The following is a 24,132-nucleotide window of genomic DNA, read 5'->3' on the forward strand; positions in this document are numbered from 1 at the left end:
TTTTTGCTTGTGATTTTTATCGTAAAGAATGAACTTTGTAAAAATTAAATTTACCCCGTGAATTTTCTAATGTTATTACGGAAATTAAGCCAAGAAAAGGTTCTGGTAGATCATCCTACAAACAACCCCGCGAACGATCGTTACCATGGCAATGTAAAAATTGTATGTTTTGCTTTTTAAGAAACGTTGACCTTGAACCAGTCCAGAAGAACGCAGACAAACAAACAAACTGTTGATCTCTGGAGTAGTGATGTGCTTTTTGAAGCGCACCCACGACTCCGATCCGACTCCGGCTATTGTTAGTCCGATTACGAGTCCGACAAAATGGGAACTGTTGTGGACAGACCGCTGCCTCATCCTGAGGGCTCGCCGTTGACAGCAGGGCTGTCATCCGGTGACGTCCTCAGTGAGGATCGCGGCGCGAGAGAGATCAGTCGTCCTCTCCCCGCATTGCGTGTGTGTGTGCGTTTCTATTTATATACGTGTTTATTGTATTATCCATACCAAAGAGTAGAATAAATCACATATTCTGTTTGTGCCGTACAACCATCTACGTCTCATTTGTGCGGACACAACAGTGGCGACGAGGATGGGATCCTCCTCGCGTAGGGGGGGATCCTACAACGAACTGACGCAGCACCGAGACCACCATCGCGGTTCCACCATCGCGCAACCGCCATCGCGCAGGATGGGCACGCTCGGGCTTGCGCGAAGCCCCAAAGAGGATCCTCTCTCCGCTGCAGCACTATACCGGACAAAGCGAGGGGACATTCCGCTTTGGACCGTCGTCACACGGCATCACCGCCGCCCGCTGCAGCGTCATCGGACACACACTGGTGCAGCATCGGCGTCGCGGCACCACAGCCGCCCTTCTGCACCAGCATCATCGCAGAGCCCGATAAGGCACAGTGCTGAGGCATTTCGGCTGCCCCCTGTGGACCTTCATCGCCGGCGCTCCAGCTGCACAGGTGCGTCTCGACGGCGACACCACTGTCGCCCCTGTGCAGCACCATCACATGTGTCCCGAGTGCACAGTCGTCGTGCGCGGCATCACGGTCGCCCGCTGTGCACTCGCATCGTCATCATCATCACCATCATCCTGCGCGCCCTGCACAGCAGTTCACCGGCAGCGATATCACGGTCGCCCCTGTGCAGCGGTTCCGGCTGAGCGGTCCAAGCGCGCGCGGCACCACGGTCGCCCCCTGCTCAGCTGCACATTGACGCCCCAACGGCAGCAGCATCCGGAGAGCTGCCTCATCAGGATCATCGGCGTCCGGTGCAACGGCTTACGACAACAGCATTATGCTGCAGTTGCACCAACAACAACAACAACACCAACACCAACAACAACAACAACACCACAGCGGCTGCAACGGAACGAGCGAGCGCAGCACATCGGCTGCCCCCTGTTGCAGCCCGCAACGCTCATCCCATTCGAGCGTTAGACACGGAGGCCGGTCATCACTCTCCCCCGTTTTACACAGCGCCACTTGAGCCGTACGCTTGCCACGCCGGTTTTAATTACATTAAAACCGCTGCGTCGGCTTAAGCCGTACCGGCCTAATTAAAACGGGGAGATGTTGTGGACAGACCGCTGCCTCATCCTGAGGGCTCGCCGTTGATAGCAGGGCTGTCATCCGGTGACGTCCTCAGTGAGGATCGCGGCGCGAGAGAGATCAGTCGTCCTCTCCCCGCATTGCGTGTGTGTGTGCGTTTCTATTTATATACGTGTTTATTGTATTATCCATACCAAAGAGTAGAATAAATCACATATTCTGTTTGTGCCGTACAACCATCTACGTCTCATTTGTGCGGACACAACAGGAACCACTAGTTCTACCCGAAGTCGCAGTTGTCCGAAGTCGTCCAGAGTCACCCGGAGTCGGAGTCGTCCGGAGTCCACACGAATAGGAGTTGATCGGAGTCAACAGGAGCCGTCCGGTGCAATGTGCTTGAGATCAGGAATTTAATTTCGTTGTTGTTTTTGTCTTTCATTTTGCACGTTCGCTTGATATACAAGTCTTTGTTGCAAAGGCCGAATCCGGACCATTCCGCAAGACTCCGAACGACTCCGAACGACTCGAGATGCATTCAATTCCCAACGACTCCAACCGATTCCGAACGACTCCGAACCACTCCGAAAAACTCCGAACGACTCCAGACGACTCGGGATGCCTTCGATTTCCAACGACTCTAGACGACTCCAGACGACTCGAGATGCATTCAATTCCCAACGACTCCAACCGATTCCGAACGACTCCGAACCACTCCGAAAAACTCCGAACGACTCCAGACGACTCGGGATGCCTTCGATTTCCAACGACTCTAGACGACTCCAGACGACTCCAGACGACTCCGGACGACTCCGGACGACTCCAGACGACTCCGGACGACTCCGGACGACTCCGGACGACTCCGGACGACTCCGGACGACTCCGAACGACTCCGGACGACTCCAAACGACTCCGAACGACTCCTAACCTCTCTGAACGACTCCGGACGACTCCGAACGACTCCGAATGACTCCGAACGACTCCGAATGACTCCGAACGACTCCGAACGACTCCGAACGACTCCGAACGACTCCGAACGACTCCGAACGACTCCGGGTGACTCGGGATGTCTTCGATTCCCAAAAGACTCCGAACGACTCCGCACGACTCCGGACGACTCCGGACGACTCCGAACGACTCCGAACGACTCCGAACGACTCCGAACGACTCCGAACGACTACAAACGACTCCAAACCTCTCCGAACAACTCCGAACGACTTTGAACGACTCCGAACGACTCCGGACGACTCCAAACAACTCCGGATAATGCTAGGCGGACCTACCTTCCGGAGTCGGTTCCGAAATTATCGGAGTCGGATCGGAGTCGACTCCGGATTTTTGCCAATTTTACCCATCACTACTCTGAATAATCTAGGTGTCAAAGGAAATGCCAGCAGACGTGTTGCCAGAAACAAAAATGGCGCGAAAAGTGTAGAACGTGTTTATGTTGTGTTGCTCGTCCCGCAAACGATGGAATCGGAATTTGAAGGCTTTTCCAGTGGTAAGGCAGCACCGTTTTATCACGAAAACAACGGATTGAAACCCTACCGTACTTACAGGCAGTGAAATATTGACCAAACATGCCGATCGGTGGCGTAAGGTGAGCTTCGGTGTACCGGTTTTCGATCGGCTTACGGGTGGCGGTATCGGTGCCCGGGGAATCTTCGAGCTGGCGGGTGATCCGGGATCGGGCAAAACACAGATCGCACTAAAGCTAGCACTGACGGCCCAGCGCACCGTGCCGAACTCCTGCGTGGTGTACATCTGCACCGAGCATAGGTTTCCTTCGCGCAGGCTGCTACAGATGGAGGCAGAATACAAACGCCAGCAGAGTGGGGATGATGCCGTCCGGGACCATAACTTTGTGGACCACATACTGGTGGAGCACGTATGGTGTGTGGTATGTTCGGCAACCCATATCTTCGTTGTGCGTTATGTGTGCGACCGTTTTCAATTCATCTCGCCTTCTTCCTTTTCCAGCCTACCCTGATGGCCTGTTTGTTCGATCGCCTGCCCAAGCTGCTGGAAAGCACAAAAATCAGTGTGCTCATCATCGATTCCATCGCGAGCCCATTCGTGGAGGAAAGGGACTACATTTCGCGGGCGGAAACCTTCCGCTCGATAGTGCACCGGTTGCACCAGCTGCAGGAGCGGCACAACTTTGCCATCTGCGTAACGAACCAGGTCCGTTCGGTGATCGACTCTTCAACGCTGGACGACCAGCGGAACGTACCGGCGCTGGGGCTCGCCTGGAGTACGCTGGTGCACACGCGCTTGCAGCTTTCCCGCACCACGCTAAGCTCGAACGATCGACGCTGCACGGTTGTGTTTGGACCATCGGCCCCAACGACGCATGGCTTCTATCAGATCGACGAGTCGGGACCGGTGGATACCGAAGCCCTTCGAGTATCAATGAACTGAGTAAGAAACAACACCCACACATGTTTTGCAGCTTTTCTATTGCACACCTCTCACTAGTGGTGTTCCAGCTTTATTATTGTTCATAGGAGATAGATGTCGTGATCGGGCCCATCCGTGCCGAATATACCTAATATCAGTAGAGTATGAGCGATCGCGCGAGTTCACCTCTTTTTTTTTGCGGGAATGGTGAGATCTTTTCTGCCATACACACACACATACACCAATTACAATCAATTTTCTTCGACCAAATACGATAAAAAGTAGAGAGTATATAGGTTTGATTGTTAACAGTACAGTACATAAACAGTGTTCGTTTAGTAAATGCGCCTAAACCAGTTTCCTCCTAAACAGATTCCTAAATAGCGATAACATTCACCTTTGGCAAATATGTTTAGAGAGTTTTACAATCCGTGTAAGCATCAGAGCACAATGGACAACTGTGTGTGTGTGCGTTTTGTGTTGCGGTTGGTTTTGCTAACGTTTGTTTCTTTTTTTTCTCTTAATAATTTAAACATTTTTTCCTAAACTAAGCACATGTTTCTACCGATGGTTGAGTCTTTTTTTTTTTAATCTTGATCTTCCGCTTAAAATGCTGCTCCCATGCGCGCTAATCATAATTCAACTAGTCTCTAGTCTCTGTAATCGTATGTTTTAAAACATTTCTCACTAGTTTTTGTTTGTCTTTCTTGTTTACGAACCGGTGGTGGGTAATGTCGTTTTTAAAACGTTGATATTTCATTTCTTCAACAACACGTTAGAGTAATAGTAGTGGTAATTTAGTAGATAGCAGTTTAGTAGTTAGTGGTTAGCGTTAGTAATTGGGTGTAATTATAGCAATAGTGTTGTTTTTTTTTCTTTTTCGTAAAAAGGTAACTCAATTACCAATCATGCACAGGGGGCGGGTGGCAGAAGGCTTCCGCTTCCGCTGCTAGTGAAATTAGATTGTCTTAGTAGTACCATTACACAGCAGGATAGACGACACACGGGTTGTTTACTGTGGAAACATTTTAGTAGTTTTTTTTCTTCTTGTCTGTTTCGCTACTATTACGACTAACGCTATTTACACATCACATTATGTAGAATACCCGATAGACATTTTTTCCTTTTTTATTTCTTTTGCGTCTACTGTTCCGTGAGCAGATGCGTAACAATCCGCAGCAGAAACACAACAGGCTGACGACTACTGCTATTTTGCTTTTCTCCTCCGTGCTTGCTAACGCTTGCGCAAGCAAATTATTCTATTGGAAAGCAATTACTTTGTTTAATGCTTCGCTACTATTTCAGCTACCACGGTAAAAACCAATTCGTGGAGTAATATTGTTCCTAAAAAGCACTAACATGATGGTTTGCAGAAAACCCCAAAATCATAATTTATTAAATTTGCCACTATAGTGGATATATTTATGCGTAGCGGGCTCCTGGGCGAACGCCGGGGATGGTTTGCTGTGGGAGGAAAATGGTCTGGTTTTATCGTCAAACTATCATGCTACACAGAAACAACACCGCACGGATGCCGCCGGAAAAGTATGCATCTTCCCGGTCGATGTGTGAACCGTGAATATGTTGTGTTTATCTCATAAAAGCGTTTTAGAAACGCGCAATACAAAACAAAAAAACAAAATCGGAACCGTTAAAAGCAGGCAAAAGTTAATTTATCACAGGCGTATCTTTTCGTCCGGAAAATATTCGAAGTCCCTTGACGGATGTCTGAAAAATGACGGGACATTTGTTAGAAGGAGCAACATCGGTAGTGTGGTGTGTGCGGTGGCAGTAGTGAGCAGTTGGAAGAAGAGAAATGCGTAATTAAAATGGGGATAACATTATTTTTTATGAAATGTACAATGCAATGCTATCGGCTCGTCGAGCGCATGCTTTCTTTTCTTTGCTCAACGTGTTCCTTATTGTTGATGCAGCACAATGTAGCACAATTTGCATTCTATACTATTGATGAGAGATTTGCGCGTACTAGAATACACACTACAGCGAACTAGCGATTGAATAATGACACAAACAATATACACAAGACTTGCTACTGATCAGCAGCTTCGCCCTGCTACGGAACATACAATAAAAGAACAAAACGGAACGATGCAATTTATGTTTGGCACGATTAACTACACGATATACTACCATGTTCTACTATTGGAAGCTTTTCTTCAATTTCGAACCGTGTTGATGCTCGTCTGATGGAAAAAAGGAACTTCAATCCGATTGTTTACGATCACTTGTTTTGTTACCGCTAGCCAATGAGGGTTTAAATTTGCGTCTTCCTTTTACTAACCAACCCCACATCGAAGCTTGTCAGAAATGTAGAAAAGCTCTATAAGAGTACGACTATATAAATTCAATACAGAGCGCAGCCGGGCGCTGCTGCCTCCATTTTGTATATATATTTTTTAATTTTCACACTATTTTACACCCAAAACACAGAAACATTTGGCTTTAACAAACTTTTGTACACTGCCCTGCTGTGACTCCATGCGCAGCTGATAAGCTCTCAGAGTGAACATGATTTTGCGATGAATGTGATAATGTGATGCTGAAATTCAAAACTGCTATTCTATTTCAAATCTAGAAGCAACGAAAGTATCTCTTCAAACGATAGCGCAAAACGAACGAAGGCGTTGTAATGTTACGATTAAACGGCGAATGTCAACTGTTCAACTGTTCATATCAACAATTACAGAAAAAACGGGCAAGCACAGCATCTATTCTATCTATAGAAAAGCAGCATTACAAAAATCAGTATAAACTACAAATCGGGCGCACAGTGTTCCCATTGTTTTTTTTTTTTTGTTAGATAACGAGAACAGCATAAGTAAAACCATACGACACGAGGCGGCACTTGCGGAAGATGGCGCCAACGATGATGCGGATAATGTAGTGTTGCCAAACAACACTACATCATCCTTGCTCCCGTTGACGCCACCGCCACCGCCGCCGCCGCCACCCGTCAGCTAATGCTAGTTGTGTCTAAGCTAGTCTAGTAATTCAACTTTACGCCAAAGAGGTTAGGAATTGACTTTACCTTCTTCTTTGAGCCGTTCAGACAGTCTTTGTACATATCGGAACGCAGGAAGCGAGAGTAGGAGTCACTCTTCATCAGATAAAACACGTGGTCGGCCGCTACATCGAAGCACCAGCGGCTCGGCTGGGCCGCCCCCTCCTTCACGACGTCGCGGGCCAGCTCGAGCGATTTCGAGTCGATGTTGACCGGGCAGGCAGCGTCCGGCGCGAGGTACTCGTTCCAGATTGCCTGGGCGGCCTCCTTGATCTGGGACTGGGGCAGCGCCTTCATGTCCTGTATCGCTTCCCAGAATCTACAAAGAAATCAACAAAAACAAAAAAGCCATGTGAGCTCTAGTACTGGAATGGCTTAGTGCTTTGACTATTACTTCAAATTTTCACCACTAAATTCTTTGTCCAAAAACTTGGTAAACTGCTCGCGTCCGATCGGATCGTTCAGTAGTTCCCGCAAGCTAAAGCCCCACCGTTTGACGCGCTTCATCGGAATGTCCTTGCTGAAAGTACACAGATAGCGTGGTGGTGGTGATGGTGGTTAGTGGACCTCTCCATGTATCGCCAGCTCCAGTAAGCAGGCCCTGGAATACGTACCCCAGTTTCTCCGCGTCCCAAAATTCGGTATTATCCGTCTGCCATGGATTGGGATGGTCGGGCGCGGATAGAAAGTAGTCAAACTCGCTATACTGCTCATAGTACGAGATGTACCTGTGGAAAGGGAAAAAAAGTGTATCAGCACCAAACCCTCTGCCCACCACCAGACCACGGCATTTACGTACGATTCGGCCACCTTGGAGACTTTGATTGTGCGACGGTCGAGCTTCTGCTTGAGCAGGGCGATCGTTTTGGCCATCGTTTCCGCCGGATTGCTGTGGGCGGCGGTACCGGCCGACCCCGACCCGAGCGACGAGGCGCCTTTCCGGTACGCCTTCTTAATGTCCATCTCGGTCGTGTTGACGCAGCCGGGCATCGGCCGGTGCACGTCCCAGAACGCGCGCTCCTGCGAGTCCAGCACCTTGCGCTCGAGCTTGTCGCGCTTCTTGTCCACCTTGCTCTGCGCCTCGGCCTGCATGAAGATGAATTCCCACTTGCGGGAGAACATCTTCTGCAGCTTGGCCAGATTTTCCGCCTCGTAGTCGGCGAGCTCGAGCCGCGTCTTGTTCTGCATCGTGCGCTTGCAGAGATAGATGGCGTAGTCGGTGTTTTCCGGCTCCCAGAAGTTGGACGGCCAGAAGTAGGGCGTCTGGAAGCGGTAGAACGTGCCATCGTTGCGCACCGTCAGCTGATGGTCGTCGATCGGGAAGAGATAGCCGTGGGACGCGAGCAGGTGCGCCAGGTGCAGCGCCTCGCTAATGTCGTCCACCGTCAGGTTCGCCATGATCCACTGGATCAGATCGGCCCCGGTAAACACGGACGGCACCTTGCTCATGAACGCCTTGACCGTGCGCACCGACACGCCGCTGCCCTCGGTTTGCATCCGCTCCACGATGGCTTCCATCTTTTTGTACACGAGTATGTTGGGCGCATCCTGGCCGGGGGGAAGGATCTGCTGCACCATATGGCTGCTGCTGTTGGCCATCGTGCCCGGGCTGAAGCTTACTACCGTGTTGCACGGGCCGGCCGCGGTGCTCCCTGCCGCACTGGACGATTTGGCCGCTGGAAGATGGCCGGAGGTGGTGCTGCCACTGCCACCGGAGCAGCCGGAGTACATGTTTTTCGCAAGTTTTTCCTTCTCTATGTCGACGCTTTTCTTCGTGACCATCCTTCGGCTACCTGGGCGCAACCTGGGCTGAGTGACTGGAGACGGCTATTCTAGTGTTGTGGTGCGGGAGAGGTGTGCTCGTAGAGGATGGCGCTGCTTCCCTACGTCGCTCGTACGATAATTGCGTGTAGCCTAAGTTGATGGAGTAGAACAACCCAACAACAACAACAAAAAAGCAAATTACAGTTCCTTCTTAAACGATTGTACAGTAGAACAGTTCACACAACACGAAACCATCACTCCACACCCAAAATTTTCGCCCAAACAACCTTGATGCGCATCAATCCTACGAACCTGGTACACCACACCACCACCACTATCACCTTTGCGTTGTTGCTGCGTAATGCTCCCTTTGGCAGGCAGGAACGAACCGATTCCCCCGCGCGCGCGTTTGTGTTTATGTGGGGTGCCTTTTTGCCCCGTTCTAGCAGTACAACCGGGTATCGTGCGGGTCAGTTCCGCGTAAACGATGGCCAGCCGAACAGTGCACCAGCATGGCTGTAACCCATTTTATTCGACGCCAGTTCGTGCGTATCACCACGCAATCCGCCAGCAAGGACCAAGCCCTCCACACCTACCCTAGGACGACAACGGGTGAACTGTGGCCCGTGGTTGGAGTGCAAAAATGAAAATGGCAATTTTCGTACGGCTTGCTCTCTCCGTAGCCTGCTCTCTTCTCACTCTTTCTGCTCTTTGTGAGCAAGGACATGGTCGTCCAAGCAACATCGTTCGGTACGAGGATTTGAGATATCGTCCTTTTTTGAGTGGAATTTTCCACCAAAAACGTGAGCGAGAGCACATTTTCCGCGAGAATTCGAAAGCAATGAGAGAAAGAGAGTGTAAAAAAATGAACAGGATACTACCGAATGTCATGGCATACTTTCCTCGGGCGAATGCAGCGTGTGCGCTCATTTGCTGATAGCAACACGTTTCGCATGTTTTCTCTTTCTATCTCTCTCTCTCCCTCTCTCAACGAGGCTAATGAAATGAAATCTAATAAGTATTATTAATGTGCTAAAATTGGATGGAAGAAATTGGAAGGAATCTCCAGCAACCATAACATTAGGCCTTCCTGCCTCTTCTCGAGGAACAGCCACATCCGTGCGTGATTTGTGTGAGAGAATTTTTTTAAATTTAAACAACTCATTTGTGTTGCCATTAATATTGAAGGGTTTTGGATTAAACCACTTTGGGATCGTTAAAACCGCTCGATGCACTTCAGCTCAGCATTCCCCCAGAACAAGCTGGCGTAGCGACAGCTAAAATGAATCATTAATCTGGTGTTGCAATAGCCACTTTATCGGCCCCGTTCGCAACCGACGATTGACGGATCTTCAATCCATGCTGCTTTACGTGATATGATACAGGTCTTCTTTCAAAACAGCCTTTGCAGCATGAGATAAGACACACACACACACAGACACACAAACAACAGTGTGTTTCGTTCGGCAGTGTGAGAAGAGATTTCTTACGTTTTTTTTGTGTATACGTTGCATGCTATAATTGCAGACCTTCATGCACCCATTATCAATAACCAAAAAAAAAAAGAAAAACAAATGCTTGCTAAATTAATTGCACAACTGGTTGAACCACTGCTTGCTCACGGAGCACTTCTGATTAACACAGGCCGGACAGCGGAGCAGGAACTTGGGCCCGACGGTCGAACCGTTGGCGAGATGGTGCCGCACCACATCCGTCAGCGCCTCGATGAACAGCGGGTGGTCGTTCGGAGCCGCCGCCCGGCCAATCTTCTCCGCGCCGACCTCGTGCGCCAGCTCCTCGCAGTACTCGATGTCCAGCTCGTGCAGCGTTTCGATGTGCTCGTTCACGAACGCGATCGGCACGAGGATGAAATTTTTCTTGCCCTGCTTCACGTACCCCTTGATCGCGTCGTCGGTGAACGGTTCCAGCCAGGGCAGGGGGCCCACCTTCGACTGCCACACCAGACAGTACGGCTGCGACCAGCCGAGCTCCTGCATGACGTTCTGCACGGTCGCGCCGACCTCGGACGGGTACGCATCGCCCCGGCTGACCGCCCGCAGCGGCAGCGAGTGGGCCGAGAACAGCAGCACCACGTCCTTGCGCTTCTCGGCGGGGAACTTGTCCAGCTCCTTGCGTATGTTGTCGGCGAACGTTTTCGCCAGCAGCGGGTGCGTGCCCCACCGGTCGATCACGCTCCAGCGGGCCTGCGCCAGCCCGTTCAGCGGGTTCTCCTTGAAGTGGGTGTAGATGGCATTGAAGCTCGAGCCGGACGTGGCACAGCTGTACTGCGGGTACTGGGAAAACAGGACCACCCGCTCGGGCTGGTCACGCTCCACCTCGCGGAAGGTGTCCTCCGTGAGCGGGTTCACGTACCGGAACGCAACGTAGTGTTTGTGCGGTGCCGTCTCGGGCGATAGCTTGTCCAGCTGCTTGCACATCAGCTCGCCCTGCACGTTCGTCCACTTTAGAATCGGCGAACCGCCCCCGATTTCGCTGTACTTTTTCTGCACCTCCGGCGTGCGACGTTTCGCTATCCAGGGACCGAGTTTGCTGGAAGTGAAACAACAATCGCGATCGAATGGGGGTAAGCATCGAGAACGTTCCGTTTTGCTTTTCGTTCGTGCTCCGTTTTGAGAAGGCTGGCACGTGCACTATTCGTTACCTTTGCACCGGCAGCTGAATCATATCGCGATCGGTCATGATGCGGTGCAGGTAGTCGTGCACCTGGTCCGTATTTTGGGGCCCTCCCATGTTGAGCATAACCACGGCCGTGCGTGGTTTGGTGGTGACGGTGCGGAATTGCTGCAGGCCTATGCCGCGGGGAAGAAAGCAAAACAAACACAAATGTGAGAAATGTTCTCTTTTTTGTGAAACGATGACAAAACAGTTCTATACCAACTCTTACCATGGTTGGCTGTACCGGATGAAAACAGCTTCAGCAGCGAATGCATATTGGTGTTGGGGAATTAGATACTTTCACTTAACAAATTACAGCTCTCCGGGAGCGACGTAACTTGCCCGTTTCGTTTCGTCTTGTAGAGAAAAAAAAGACAACACACGCACGATATCGCATTCACCAACCAGCCGGTGGCACAGCGTGCTACCTCTTCCGTCATGCGCAATGACAGATTGCACAACAATTTAAATTCGCTGTGTTTTGATAAGTGTTTGTTTGCAGGGTTGCTTACCTTATTTCGAGACCATTGCACCATTTCTCAACCAATTATGATATCTTGTCGTGTTTGATGCTTTGATTTTAATATTGTTCTGTCTCAGGTGTTCGAGAATGGATTCCAGTTTATCGATATAAAAGCTTTAGGATTTAAAATATTTATTCAATCGATATGTACACAGGTGCTAAGCAAACACACGCTCGCAAGCGAGCTGCCGATGTCGCTCTACGCGAGAAGTCATTTTCCAACGGGAACCACACTGGAAGCTGGTTCCCACGACAACCGGTGCACATCGCGAACGGAACATCCTCATACGGTGTCGTATTCATCGGATGGACCGTCCGGTATGTCGGCTGCATACCATACTGACGGGACAATCATGATCACGTCAGGAGATTGACAACATGACCAGCAGGCGGAGAACCAAGCAACACCGAAACATCAATTCCAGCAATTTAGTCTAAGTTTCGCATCCGCATACCAAATATCCCTTTTTTCCAAACTCATTCGGGAGCTTCGTAAACGTAATTCAATATAAAGAAAACAGTGAGATGCATGCTATGGAAATGTTTTTACCTCACTATTGGTCCATGTGGCTAAGAAATGCTCTTGTTACATGAGTGATGTTACGAAAACAAGAATTCAACTACTGATACCCGTTTTCACAGCACATAATACCGTGGTCAAAATATGTTTTTATTAATAAATACCAAATACAGTCGGAACTCAGTAATTGAACGCTTTTTAGTTGGCTGACAGTACAACCACCGACGAAGATCTAGTACAAAGGACGCGTTTTTAAATAAAACTCATTTTAATCAGAATATTATTCTATACTTCTGAGAATAAAATCAGGAATTTATATTTAAGAAAGCCAACTAAAAAGCTTGAATAACTAAACACAGTCAGAATTGAATAATTGAACGCTTTTCAGTTGAAATGCGTTTTAGGTGATTCGATAGTTCGCCGTCAATTCAACTAAAAAGCACGCGTTGGTATGGAAAGCCCGATTTTAGTAAAATACGCGAAAATATCTGGAAACATTTCCATAATTTTTCGTATGGAAAAACGTACCAACAAAAAAGCACAAATTTAATAGTTGGCATATCATCGAAGTTCTTCAACCACTGAATTCAGACTGTATTTGTCAGACAATTAAAGTTCAATTAGTGAGTTCAAGTTTTACAATACCTACACATTATAATACGCTTTTCATTGTCATGTAAGAAAGAATGTATGTGAGTGTGTGTATTATCGTAAAATAATACATTGGCACTTAAGTGTTCCTATTCCATGATCATCTGCATGGTGATCGTTCTTCGCTCTGTTCTGGTTCTGGTTTTGCAAAGCATTGTAAAAGTAGTCAAAATAGATTGGATGCGCTTCGTAAAGTCACTACTGAGGATTCTGGTGTAAACTTACGCTAACATTAAAATGGCTCAACATGAAACATTAAAATAGAGATAACGATTATGATTATGCGTTGTTGTTCCGTTCGAGGTTTGATTATGCACCTCCAATCAGCGCACACAGCACACGCTTGTAGTCGCCGGATGTTTCGCTCTGTGGGAAATACGAAAAGAAGAATCGTCATTTATTAATTTTGCTTTCTACCATTAGGTCAACTTTAACCATTACCTTGACCGCACTGAGCAGCGTCTTGTTGTACATTTGCTCGAACTCGTCCTTAATGTTCTGCAGATCGATCTCCGCCCGGGTGACGATGATGCGGATCAGCGTTTTGTCGTCCGTGCCGAGACCGTCCATTGCTTTGAACAGCTTCTTGGCAAAGAAGTGGGGCGCCATCTGAACACACTCGACGATCGCGCTGAGGGCGTCGTAGAAATCGCCGCTGATCTCCGCCTTCAGTGCCTGCTCGATCGTACGCCCGGTAAGCTTCTTGTACTCCTCGAACACCAGCTCCAGCTGGGAGAAGGATGCGTGGGCCAGAATCTTGTAAAACACCGACTCATCCGTGCCGAGCTTGGCCTCGCCCGCATCGTACAGCTGCTTCGCCTGCTCGACGGCCAGATCGGGATCGGCCGGCTCCGACGGGTCCTGGCGCGTGCCGGTAATAATCAGGGTTAGCAGCCGCCGGAAGCTGCCGGACGTTTCCGTGCACACGTGCTCGGCCAGCGGTCGATCGTACATCGTCTCGTACGTGCGGGCAATCTCGTGCATCTGATCGTTGTCCTGCGAGCACAGTATCTCGATCAGCGCCTTCTCGTCCGTCCCGATGCCGTCCATCGCTTTGTACAGCTGCTTGCACAGGTAGTTGACCGGCGGTGTCATCAGACCTACGATGACATCCTCGAATTTGCCGCTCAGCTCGGACTTCAGGTCCTTCACGAGGTCCCGGCCCAGCTCGTTCTTGAAGGCGGCCTCTATCTGCTGCCGCTGATAGTTGCTCCGGGCGCACAGTATGTCGATGATGGCCTGCTCGTCCGTACCGAAGCCCTTCATCGCTTTGCGAAGGGCGGCAGCATCCTCCGATGGGTTGAAGTTTTCCGCCGGAACTACGGTGGGCTTGGGCTGTAATTAGGTTGACATCGTAATTTGCGTTAGAATCGTTCAACAGCGCATCGTGATACACATCGGTAGCCATAGCAAGCTGTGTCAAGGTTATGTGAGGCATGTCATATGATCTCTGATCGACACACCATCATGGCTTCACAATTTTTTTGTACTCCAATATATGCACAAGCGTTTGATCGAGTACGTTCCACAGCATTACACCGGCAAACACCAAACACACACTCATACATCATTACGTTTTATGCCTCAACAAATGCATTAACAACACTTTTGTTAGCATCTGCTTCGAGGGGTTTTAGTTGTATTCCACAATGTGCTAAAAATAGATATCACACTCACCACATAATACCACGACATTGCTGATAGGAGAGAAAACTTTACTGACGATAGGAAAGCAGCAGCACAGGGAACGTCCCAAAACCTCACTACAGGTGAATGTGAATCACTTAAATGCCCCACACGCGATCGGTTTTACTAGATCGTGCGGAAAAAACAAGACACGTCACAAGATCACAGCCACTTATTAATGCGAATCACGAACCCACGGATGGGAGTTGTTGCGACCCTGAGAATGACGATACGCGCGGTTCCGTTGCGTATGGAAGAGTGTACGATTGTCCGCGCTCGAGAGGGTTTACAGTTCATTTTATGCTTTGATGTCGTTTGAGCCTTCGCTCACAAATCGGTTAGCATCTCGTCGGCGGGGTCTTGTCGGGGTTTGAGAGAACGCGAGCGCGATTTTACGATCACAAGCAGTTAGAGAGAGCGAGAGAGAGAACCACGGAGAGCGACGCCGTATGGCCGATGGCATAGTGCCAATATTAATATCTAATGGTTCTTATTGCGAATAACAAGATGAGTCATGCGAAACCAAACAGTAACGTTCTAATACATTTCTAATATTAATCCACGTTACACAATGATTACTAAAATTATAATAAAATATATATTTGAACGATCATTACATTATTTACAGCTTTTGTATTCAGAATGTTCAAAACTGTAAAACTGTTGTCATTCCTTGCAACTCAATTTGTTTTGGCGCCTTTCTAATGGTTGCACTTAGGCTAAAGAAATTGTCATTAAAATTCCATTTCTCTACAACACCCCCCTTCACCCTCCGGAACCACATTAGGCGCCCCAATAAATGTATTGAACGGTCGTAGTTTCCGTTTCGCGTTAACCCATGTTGATAGGAGGTGCTAGTGGGATTTGTTTCGTTGGTGGAACAGCGTGATGTCTTACTAACATGACGACACACTATTGATTTTTTTCATCACTTCTTCGCTTTCACCCTCACACTCTTTCTCTTCATCAAAACATGTAAAGGAAAACATTACTAGCATACGTCTGGTTACAACACGAAACATGCGACCAGGCGGCGCCCATATCGTCTGCTAACGGAAAACGAGACGAAAATGTTGCACCGTGCAGATGCTATCGGACCACGCCCAAACATAATTTATTGTGGACTAATCTTTGTGGGTTGTGTTGTGTTTAATTATCGTCACAGTTTACCAAAAAAAAAGGAAGTAAATAATGCCAAAGTACATTAGAAATGATTTTGTTTGCGATAGAGTGTGATTAAAATCTTTATTGATAAACAAGAAATTTGACACACATTCTCCCCAAAACCCGGGTGAGGGGGTGGTATTATAATAAAAAGGCATGCTTTCGTGTACGCGCTGTTCAGAATACTTGATTAGAAACAATTCATCGTGGAGAAGATGCTCGGCCTGTGCTCGGCGGCTCGTGCTTAAGCATTTCCGATCAGAGCACAGAGCGCCCGTTTGTAGTCGCCGGATGTTTCGCTCTGTTTGGAAAGGGGAGAGTGAGATGATTGACACCATTTGAGATGTGAGACGGGGACAGGCTGACTCGCAGAAGCTCGGATCACACAAAACAACTTACCCGCACGGCACTGACTAGCGTCTTGTTGTACATCTGCTCGAACTCATCCTTAATGTTCTGCAGATCGATCTCCGACCGCGACACAATGATCCGGATCAGCGTTGCGTCGTCTGTACCCACGCCATCCATCGCTTTGTGCAGCCGCTTGGCAAAGAAGTGCGGTGCCATCTGGACGCACTCCACGATCGCGCTGAGCGCATCATAAAGCTCACCGCTCAGTTCCGCCTTCAGTGCCTGCTCGATCGTACGGCCGGACAAACTTTTGTACTCCTCGAACACAATCTCGAGCTGGTCGAAGGAGGCGTGCGCCAGTATTTTGTAGAACACTTCCTCGTCCGTGCCGAGCTTGCCCTCGCCCGCATCGTACAGCTGCTTCGCCTGCTCGACGGCCAGCTCCGGATCGACCGTGCCCTGAGGATCGCGCGATCCAACGATGATCATGGTCAGCAGCCGGCGGAAGCTGCCGGACGTTTCGCTGCACAGATGCTCGGCCAGGGGCCGGCTGTACATCTCCTCGTAGCAGTCGACGATCGCCCGTATCTGATCGTTCGTCTGCGGGCAGATGATTTCGATCAGCGACTTTTCGTCGGTCCCGATACCGTCCATCGCTTTGTGCAGCTGCTTGCACAGGTACGCTTCCGGGCGCAGCATCAGCCCCAGGATGACGTCCTCGAACTTGCCGCCCAGCTCCGACTTCAGATCGTCGATCAAATCCTAACAAATGGAGGGGAGTTATAAATAGATTTTAGTTGTTTGTTACCGATCACCGAACACTTACCCTGCCCAATTCACGCTTGAAAGCTTCCGCTATCTCCTGCCGCTGACCGTTCGAACGGGCACAGAGAATGTCGATGATGGCCTGCTCGTCCGTGCCGAAACCTTTCATCGCCTTCCGGAGTGCATTGGCGTCGGCCGATGCATCGAAGTCTTCCGCCGGCACAACGGTCGGGTGGGGCTGTGGAGGAGCATTGTGGGTCAAGCAGACACAACACATTGTTTTTAGTAACAACACATTTGACTCAATGAATTTGCTTGGGAGGTGGAATGCACGAAAAGATATGTTTTTTTTTCGCAGCTTCTTTACACCTGCTACTCACCGTATAGTACCACGACATGTTGGTTTAGGACAAACAGACAATTTAACACAATTAGCTCGTCGACGGCCGCAACGGAACTGGATGCGGCAAAGCCACTAGGCAACACAGCACCACCGAAAGTAGAAGTCGAATCGAAATCACACCCCACAAGCGGCCGGTCCGTTTAGCGTCAATGGGCACGGTCCAAAACGGCGACGCGTGCGAAAAGATGAAAACAATTAGCAAGAATAAATAAACGCGTACGTTGAAATCGTAGCGACGCAATACACAGCAATGCTGGAGAATCTAAACCGCAAGAACCTGTTCGTGTCGAGCGTAGCAGCGTCTTCGCTGTATTCGCGGTACGATGGTATGCGTATTCTGACAAGCGCGGTAAACACGTGCCGCACACATGTTGACGTGCATGAACTCCATGTGTTTGTGGGGTTTTTTTTTAATTCTTTTTTGACCTAATTTTGCAAAGAGGTGTTAAAAAAGTGTTAGCGAGCATTGCAAATACATTATTTGTGGAATAGACAACAAAACAGGGAAATGTATACCGACATCAGAAACGAGCATAACATCGTGTTTACATCCTGTGCTGTGTGCAAACTTCGCTTATGCAGTGAACGATCAGGTTCACCCGAAACTGCGTATGATTTGTTTCCAAGAAAACAATGCAAAACCTGTCGTTCGCGTTTGTGCTTTCGCTGTTTGTGAACAATTTAAGTCACTCTCCATCGCGTTGCTCCGCCTTCCCGCAATTATGCTCCGATATGTGGCGTGTGCACGAATCAATACATCCATCGTTATCAGGTGGAACACGATATGCGGTCAAAATGCTGCCAATCATCAAACAAAACCTCTCTCCGATAACGCATTCGACCAGTTGACGGCGTTGGCTACGTGGAAACCTACCTTCAGCCGATGAACTTCAACCACGGCAAAAGAAGAGGAAGAAAACGCATTGCGTTGGAGGTGGTAGAAGGCCCGGCCAACTACGACGATCCGCGGTCCGTTACGATGTTTCCCATTCATTCCGCTTCATTCGTACGGTGGTGCTGACAAGGTGTTGGCTGCGTGTAGCTATTTTTTGCGCCCAAATTCCCCTCTCAACTTTATCACAGCAATCTCGATCGTATTTTGTGTCTTTTGCTGTTGTTTGGGCGAGAATCAACTGCTGCAACAAAATGTCCTGGTATTATACGGTAAGTGGGAAAAAATCCGCCTTTTCCCTCCCAAAAATGTTTGTGCACGCGCCAGTATCGATCGATTTTCCCGTTGCTTGGCTGACGTGTTCGTATGTGTGTGTCCTTGTGTGTGACACTGTATGTAATTGTAATTCCGTTTTTTTTACAACTCCCAAACACCCCTCCAGCCTGTTCCGACGGTCGTTCCGGCGGAGGATTTTGACGCTTCCGCGGACGCTAATGCGCTGCGGGGCGCGATGAAGGGCTTCGGGACGGACGAGCAGGCCATCATCGACATTCTTTGCGCTCGCAGCAACGCCCAGCGCCAGCAAATCATGGAGCAGTACAGCAGCGAGCTGGGACGGGTAAGCAGCGGCGGTGATGACTCATCCCGCTAGAAAGAGAGGGAGAGAGAGAGGCAGAGTGATTATATGATTGCGCGTGGAATGTTGTTGTTGTTGTTGTTGTTGTAGGATTTAATTGACGATTTGAAGTCGGAGCTCGGCGGCAAGTTCGAGGACGTCATCGTTGGGCTGATGATGCCACCGGAGAAGTATCTGTGCAAGCAGCTGAACAAAGCGATGAAGGGCATGGGCACGGACGAGGACACGCTGATCGAGGTGCTGGCCCCGCAGACGAACGAGGAGGTGAAGAAGATCGTCGATTGCTACGAGGAGATGTACGGCCGGCCGCTGGCCGAGCATCTGTGCAGCGAGACGGACGGTAGCTTCCGCCGGCTGCTGACCATGATCATTGTCGGTGCCCGTGACGCGCAGGGCACGGTCGATGCGGACCTGGCCGTCGAGCAGGCGAAGCAGCTGTACGATGCGGGCGAGGGCAAGCTCGGCACGGACGAGGAAGTGTTCTACAAGATACTGGCGCACGCCTCCTTCGACCAGCTGGAGATTGTGTTCGAGGAGTACAAGAAGCTTTCCGGCCAAACGATCGAGCAGGCGATGAAGAGCGAGCTGAGCGGTGAGCTGTACGAGGCGCTCAGCGCGATCGTGGAGTGCGTCCAGATGGCACCGCACTTCTTTGCCAAGCGGCTGCACAAAGCGATGGATGGGGCGGGCACGGATGATGAGAAGCTGATCCGGATCATTGTGTCGCGGTCGGAGATCGATCTGCAGAACGTGAAGGATGAGTTCGAGCAGATGTACAACAAGACGCTGCTGAGCGCCGTGCGGGTAAGTGAGCAAGCGTTTGCGCCTTTAATTGGTCCCCGTAGTTTGTAAAGCCTTATAGCTTGATTGTAACGATCATTGACACTGCGTGTATGTATGTTTTTCGTTCTTTCCCTGTATGTTTACCTCCGGCAACGGTGTCGTCCGGCTCTGTTGGATACGGGTAACACCGAAATGAATGCATCCAATCAGGAGGTAATCATAGATATGCTACTCCTTGCTTTGTACTAAACAGAAACGTTTCATCATCGATCCAATGAAATGTCGATGCTGACCCGTTTCATAAGCTATCTAAAATCTTTTCATCATCTAACATGGCTCTATCCTCTGTTTTTGATGCACAATTTTCTGGCACAAAATGTTCTTCCCCGTTGCGTCGATTGTACACAACATAAACTAAGCGAACTTCTCTTTCAACATTTCAGAACGAATGTTCCGGCGACTACAAGCGTGCTCTCTGCGCACTGATCGGCGGTGCCTAAACACCTGTAACACGAAAGGCAAATGTTTTTGAATCTCATACATACAACACAAAACATAATTTTGAAACGAGCCAACGATATTTATGTACCGCACTACTACGCGAACGTTTGCGAGCAAAACGGAAAGCTGGGAAGGGCTTTCGCTATTTACTATGGTAGAAGTTCCAGGAACTTCCTTGAGCATGGTGGCCTTTTGCGTGAGCGATTAGCCTGGCGCATTCTTCAATGTTGCAGCCTTACTACGTTCGGTTTGCCTTACGCTAATTCAGTATGCTAAATAACAGACAGTATTTTAATGCACGAACACGATTGGGAAATAAAGCATTTAATGTGACTACTGTAAACCGTGCCCGGAGGGGGTGTGTGTGTGTGTGTAAAGCTTATTCCGGCTACATGAGAAAATGGTGGTTGAAGGTGATACAGCTGTTCGGCGAATGTATGCTCCACGGAATGTTTGCTTGGAAGTGCTGCCCCGCCGCTCGCTTAGCTGTGGATCCAATTGCCCCGGCTGCCGACACTCCCGGAGCGTTTTTTGTTGCGCTCCAGGGCTGCTTCCCGCCGCCCGAGCACCGGGCTGCCGCCGGACCCGATGTTCCGGATCAACGACTTCAAGCCACGGGCCTGGCTTTCGGCCGCACTGCCGAGGCTGTTCGATTCCTGCGCGATGATGTAGAAATCGTCCACGATGTGGGTCGGCGGTGGAATGCCAAACGGTTGCAGATCGTTCAGCGAAAGCATGCTGGAGGAGGGTCGCGTCGAGTAGCGGATTCGGCCGTCCGCCGTAAGCCTCTGGTCGGCACCGGCCGACCCACCGCTCAGCCGCGAATGGTGCCCGGAACCGGGGCCAGCAGACTGCAGCTGTGTGTACTGTTGCTGCTGGATGGTGGCCAGCTTGCTGCGCAACAGACTATTCTCTTCCTGCAGCTTTTTTATGAGACATCCTTCGGATTCAGCCTTTGCTATAATCGGTTGCGGCATGCACTGGTAGATGGTGGACAGGAAGTTGTGCAGCGAGATGAGCAACGTGTCCTGCCACTGTTTCGTGAAGCAAACGGCAAACGCTGCATGCTCCTCGGGGTTTTTGCAAAACGGGAAAACTGAAAATAAAGCACGACAAATTGAGCGGGCACGTGTTGAGGAAATTCTTTTTCACCTGCCACTTACAAAACCACTCCTTCCATTCGCTCTGACTGACGAGCTCGGGTGAAAGTTTCGTGAAAAATTCCGTAATTTTATCCGTTTTGTTCGAGGTGTACGCCACGATGAGGTAGAACTTTAGCACAGACTGTTCTAGCTTATTTACCGCTGAAAAAAAAAATAATACAACATAATTACCATCACACAGTTACGCCACAACGCCCCCAACGGGTACACTAACGGTACATTACCGTTTTCACTTACCGGTGGCGAAATGGTGCTCCAAATTACGAAACAAATGATTGTTCAAATGGGCCCACAGTTCACGCAATCCGCCCAAATCGTGATTGTGTATCAGCAGCTGTATCTGTTCGATCACTTTGTCCACGCGAAAGCTTTTGTCCTTGTCGCTTTTCAGCTCATTGTCGAACGCTTTCAGCGTGTTGGAAAACCCCCGGAACAGAATATATTCACGTATCAGCCCGTCGACGTACTGGATGTGGGCCATTGTTGCGTTTTCGGGTGGACGAAGGCAAATATCGTGAGGAAAGCAGAGTTCGATGATTGTTGTGTTGTTATTGCTGATTATGCGCAAGGTGAATAGATGCGCCCCGCGAGAAAGGTGTGCCTTTGACAGCGATGATGTTGGGTCACCGTCCCAAGCAGCAAATTTCTTTTATCATGATGATGATAATGGTGATGGTTCATGATTCTCAATAGTTGTCGCATGCAGATACGAAAGTTCTTTGTTCTTTGTGTTGTACATAATTTAAGATATGGTAATTTAAGATATGGTTAATATGACGAATAAACTGAGTTATGATTTGGAGGTGGAAGCTCTCTACCTAAATGGAATACAGCAATTATCCGCAGTACGCGATACTCGATATACGCGAATTCGCAGTACGCGAATCCTCTAAATTTGACAGCTCCATGTGTTTTTTGCAAATATTTTAAATTTTTGAAATATTTTATGCTCTTTTTGAATTTCCTTAATGTTCTTTATGCATTTTGCATTAAATTTGTGCAAAAGATACCTATTTTATAACAAAAAACTTTAATGCAAAACTCTGTGGCGATATTTTTCAACCCTCGAACCGGTAGTGTAAACTATTTTTCCATAGGAATCCGCTATACGCGAAAACTCGAGATACGCTATTGCGCTCGGTCCCGTACGATAGCGTATATCGGATAATGACTGTATAGAAAGACTTCGTTTAGAAGACGGTGAATGACTGATGCATTCTGAAAATAGCAAAAAAAAAAGTTGGTGGCGACATCTGTTGGTGGGATACCTAACAAGTGGGGAGCTTTCCTCGCTTTGAGAGCTTTATCCTTCCATCTGTACTGTTATATGGTTTCGCATTGAAGTTATGCATAGCTAGAACTAGAACGGCGATACGATTGTTGAAATAATAAACTCCAATGTGAACCATTCGTCGATTTGAATAACAGTCGATGGTGTTGATACCCATGTATCTGACCACACGACCATAAATATAGATTTTTGCTCAGAAAGTTAGAAGGCTATATAGGTCATGATAAGATGAAACTTTTCGAAACACATTGCAAGAAAAGGACAGAAATATAATGAAGAGTTGTAATACGCCATCTAATGAGCAAAACAGTGAAGCTATGGAGCTTTGGTTTTTTTTTTTCTATGGATATTCGATTTTCCAGTCGTTTAAGCTTAATCTGTGGCGCTTGGGTTGTTTGGTGTAATGGATAATGTAAAGCTCTGCAATATTATTTCACAAATTGCATACTTTCAGGTAGGAATGTTTCTTTTTGTATGGACCATTTTAGAAGGAACTGTTGTGTCATACAATTTGCATACATGCCGGCGTAAATTCAAGCAGAGTACCTAGCTTGAATTTGATGCACGACGAAAAACGATTTTAAATTAAAGGAATAATTTGTTTATGTTTATGACCCTTTAAAAGCGCCAAAACTCTTAAAATATTCATGTTCGGTCGTTTCCCAAGTGCCACAAATCCACTAAACGACCACTAAACGGCTTCTAAACGACTCAAGTTCTATACCTAAACGGAATATAGAAAGACTTCGTTTAGCAGACGGCAAACGACTCATACATTCTAAAAATAGCGAAAAAGCTGGTGGCGCTCTCTGTTGGTGGGATACCCCAACCAGTTGAGCTTCATCGCTTGGAGGAGAGCTTTCTCATTTCCTCTGTACTGTTGTATGGTTTCGCATTGAAGTTATGCATCGCTAGAACTAGAACGGCGATACGATTGCTTAAATACTTAACTCCAACGGAAACCACCAGCACTGAAGCAAGTAAGATTTGAGAAATGGTCGTTGGTGTTGATACCCACGTATCTGACCACACGACCATTCATATAGATTTTTGCTCAGAAAGTTAGAAGGCTATATAGGTCATGATAAGATGAAACTTGTCGAAACACATTGCAAGAAAAGGATAGCAATATAATGATGAGTTGTAATACGCCATCTATTGATCAAACCAATGAAGCTGTGTGGAGCTTTCATTTTTTTACTATGGATATTCAATTTTCCAGTCGTTTAAGCTTAATCTGTGGCACTTGGGTTGTTTGTTTTAGTAACTATTAACAAGTTCACACAAAACAGCTCAAAGATATTTCTTTACGACGTTTACGTGATGACAACGAAAATTTTTATCAAACAGGAAATGCGCATTCGAGAGACACATTAAGCCCGTAAAT

General features: G+C 48.4%; 7 protein-coding genes across 7 annotated transcripts; 2 read left to right on the top strand and 5 right to left on the bottom strand.

The window, feature by feature from the left end:
- Window positions 1–2,958: 2,958 nt before the first annotated feature.
- LOC11175888 (DNA repair protein XRCC3) lies at window positions 2,959–4,504 on the top strand. Its single transcript, XM_061647339.1, has 3 exons — window positions 2,959–3,054; window positions 3,113–3,453; window positions 3,534–4,504. Exons 1-3 carry the CDS (start codon window positions 3,024–3,026, stop codon window positions 3,972–3,974), a joined length of 813 nt encoding a protein of 270 aa, XP_061503323.1. The 5' UTR covers window positions 2,959–3,023; the 3' UTR covers window positions 3,975–4,504.
- A 787-nt stretch (window positions 4,505–5,291) lies between these two features.
- LOC1271449 (regulator of G-protein signaling 7) lies at window positions 5,292–10,026 on the bottom strand. The gene is made up of 6 exons (XM_310248.8): window positions 9,052–10,026; window positions 7,775–8,889; window positions 7,590–7,703; window positions 7,370–7,495; window positions 7,003–7,294; window positions 5,292–5,681 (listed from the first exon to the last, which is right to left on the bottom strand). The coding sequence occupies exons 2-6, from the start codon at window positions 8,755–8,757 to the stop codon at window positions 5,622–5,624; spliced, it is 1,575 nt and encodes a 524-aa protein (XP_310248.8). The 5' UTR covers window positions 8,758–8,889; window positions 9,052–10,026; the 3' UTR covers window positions 5,292–5,621.
- Window positions 10,027–10,157: 131 nt separating this feature from the next.
- Window positions 10,158–11,872, bottom strand: LOC1271452 (ferrochelatase, mitochondrial). Its single transcript, XM_310249.5, has 3 exons — window positions 11,645–11,872; window positions 11,402–11,549; window positions 10,158–11,289 (listed from the first exon to the last, which is right to left on the bottom strand). The coding sequence occupies exons 1-3, from the start codon at window positions 11,688–11,690 to the stop codon at window positions 10,326–10,328; spliced, it is 1,158 nt and encodes a 385-aa protein (XP_310249.3). The 5' UTR covers window positions 11,691–11,872; the 3' UTR covers window positions 10,158–10,325.
- A 695-nt stretch (window positions 11,873–12,567) lies between these two features.
- On the bottom strand, window positions 12,568–15,121 carry LOC3290887 (annexin B10). Its single transcript, XM_559486.6, has 3 exons — window positions 14,787–15,121; window positions 13,551–14,444; window positions 12,568–13,475 (listed from the first exon to the last, which is right to left on the bottom strand). The coding sequence occupies exons 1-3, from the start codon at window positions 14,802–14,804 to the stop codon at window positions 13,419–13,421; spliced, it is 969 nt and encodes a 322-aa protein (XP_559486.5). The 5' UTR covers window positions 14,805–15,121; the 3' UTR covers window positions 12,568–13,418.
- An 888-nt stretch (window positions 15,122–16,009) lies between these two features.
- On the bottom strand, window positions 16,010–17,978 carry LOC1271453 (annexin B10). Its single transcript, XM_310251.7, has 4 exons — window positions 17,456–17,978; window positions 17,137–17,313; window positions 16,359–17,072; window positions 16,010–16,260 (listed from the first exon to the last, which is right to left on the bottom strand). The coding sequence occupies exons 1-4, from the start codon at window positions 17,471–17,473 to the stop codon at window positions 16,204–16,206; spliced, it is 966 nt and encodes a 321-aa protein (XP_310251.2). The 5' UTR covers window positions 17,474–17,978; the 3' UTR covers window positions 16,010–16,203.
- Window positions 17,979–18,504: 526 nt separating this feature from the next.
- Window positions 18,505–20,634, top strand: LOC1271454 (annexin B10). The gene is made up of 4 exons (XM_310252.8): window positions 18,505–18,642; window positions 18,813–18,989; window positions 19,098–19,811; window positions 20,234–20,634. The coding sequence occupies exons 1-4, from the start codon at window positions 18,625–18,627 to the stop codon at window positions 20,288–20,290; spliced, it is 966 nt and encodes a 321-aa protein (XP_310252.7). The 5' UTR covers window positions 18,505–18,624; the 3' UTR covers window positions 20,291–20,634.
- Window positions 20,581–22,025, bottom strand: LOC1271455 (WD repeat-containing protein 91). Its single transcript, XM_310253.8, has 3 exons — window positions 21,692–22,025; window positions 21,455–21,595; window positions 20,581–21,387 (listed from the first exon to the last, which is right to left on the bottom strand). Exons 1-3 carry the CDS (start codon window positions 21,933–21,935, stop codon window positions 20,774–20,776), a joined length of 999 nt encoding a protein of 332 aa, XP_310253.6. The 5' UTR covers window positions 21,936–22,025; the 3' UTR covers window positions 20,581–20,773.
- Window positions 22,026–24,132: the final 2,107 nt, after the last annotated feature.

The sequence above is a fragment of the Anopheles gambiae genome, chromosome 2, assembly GCF_943734735.2.
Source record: "Anopheles gambiae chromosome 2, idAnoGambNW_F1_1, whole genome shotgun sequence".
In the NCBI taxonomy this organism is placed as follows: domain Eukaryota; kingdom Metazoa; phylum Arthropoda; class Insecta; order Diptera; family Culicidae; genus Anopheles; species Anopheles gambiae.

Excerpts from the sequence above, each read along its gene's own strand:
- LOC1271454 (XM_310252.8), top strand. Across the intron at positions 18,990-19,097 it reads ACAGCAGCGAGCTGGGACGG|GATTTAATTGACGATTTGAA; the intron begins GTAAGCAGCGGC and ends TTGTTGTTGTAG. Across the intron at positions 19,812-20,233 it reads CGCTGCTGAGCGCCGTGCGG|AACGAATGTTCCGGCGACTA; the intron begins GTAAGTGAGCAA and ends TCAACATTTCAG.
- LOC11175888 (XM_061647339.1), top strand. The coding sequence starts at position 3,024 with ATGGAATCGGAATTTGAAGGCTTTTCCAGTG. Across the intron at positions 3,055-3,112 it reads ATTTGAAGGCTTTTCCAGTG|GCAGTGAAATATTGACCAAA; the intron begins GTAAGGCAGCAC and ends CCGTACTTACAG. Across the intron at positions 3,454-3,533 it reads TGGAGCACGTATGGTGTGTG|CCTACCCTGATGGCCTGTTT; the intron begins GTATGTTCGGCA and ends TTCCTTTTCCAG.
- LOC1271453 (XM_310251.7), bottom strand. Across the intron at positions 17,073-17,136 it reads TCAAGCGTGAATTGGGCAGG|GATTTGATCGACGATCTGAA; the intron begins GTAAGTGTTCGG and ends TCCATTTGTTAG. Across the intron at positions 16,261-16,358 it reads CGCTAGTCAGTGCCGTGCGG|AGCGAAACATCCGGCGACTA; the intron begins GTAAGTTGTTTT and ends CTTTCCAAACAG.
- LOC3290887 (XM_559486.6), bottom strand. Across the intron at positions 13,476-13,550 it reads CGCTGCTCAGTGCGGTCAAG|AGCGAAACATCCGGCGACTA; the intron begins GTAATGGTTAAA and ends TATTTCCCACAG.
- LOC1271455 (XM_310253.8), bottom strand. The coding sequence starts at position 21,935 with ATGGCCCACATCCAGTACGTCGACGGGCTGATACGTGAATATATTCTG. Across the intron at positions 21,596-21,691 it reads GGAGCACCATTTCGCCACCG|CGGTAAATAAGCTAGAACAG; the intron begins GTAAGTGAAAAC and ends TTTTTTTTTCAG. Across the intron at positions 21,388-21,454 it reads CGAATGGAAGGAGTGGTTTT|TTTTCCCGTTTTGCAAAAAC; the intron begins GTAAGTGGCAGG and ends CTTTATTTTCAG.
- LOC1271452 (XM_310249.5), bottom strand. The coding sequence starts at position 11,690 with ATGCATTCGCTGCTGAAGCTGTTTTCATCCGGTACAGCCAACCATG. Across the intron at positions 11,550-11,644 it reads ATCCGGTACAGCCAACCATG|GCCTGCAGCAATTCCGCACC; the intron begins GTAAGAGTTGGT and ends CCCGCGGCATAG. Across the intron at positions 11,290-11,401 it reads ATTCAGCTGCCGGTGCAAAG|CAAACTCGGTCCCTGGATAG; the intron begins GTAACGAATAGT and ends TTTCACTTCCAG.
- LOC1271449 (XM_310248.8), bottom strand. The coding sequence starts at position 8,757 with ATGGTCACGAAGAAAAGCGTCGACATAGAGAAGGAAAAACTTGCGAAA. Across the intron at positions 7,704-7,774 it reads GTCTCCAAGGTGGCCGAATC|GTACATCTCGTACTATGAGC; the intron begins GTACGTAAATGC and ends CCCTTTCCACAG. Across the intron at positions 7,295-7,369 it reads TTTAGTGGTGAAAATTTGAA|ATTCTGGGAAGCGATACAGG; the intron begins GTAATAGTCAAA and ends ATTTCTTTGTAG.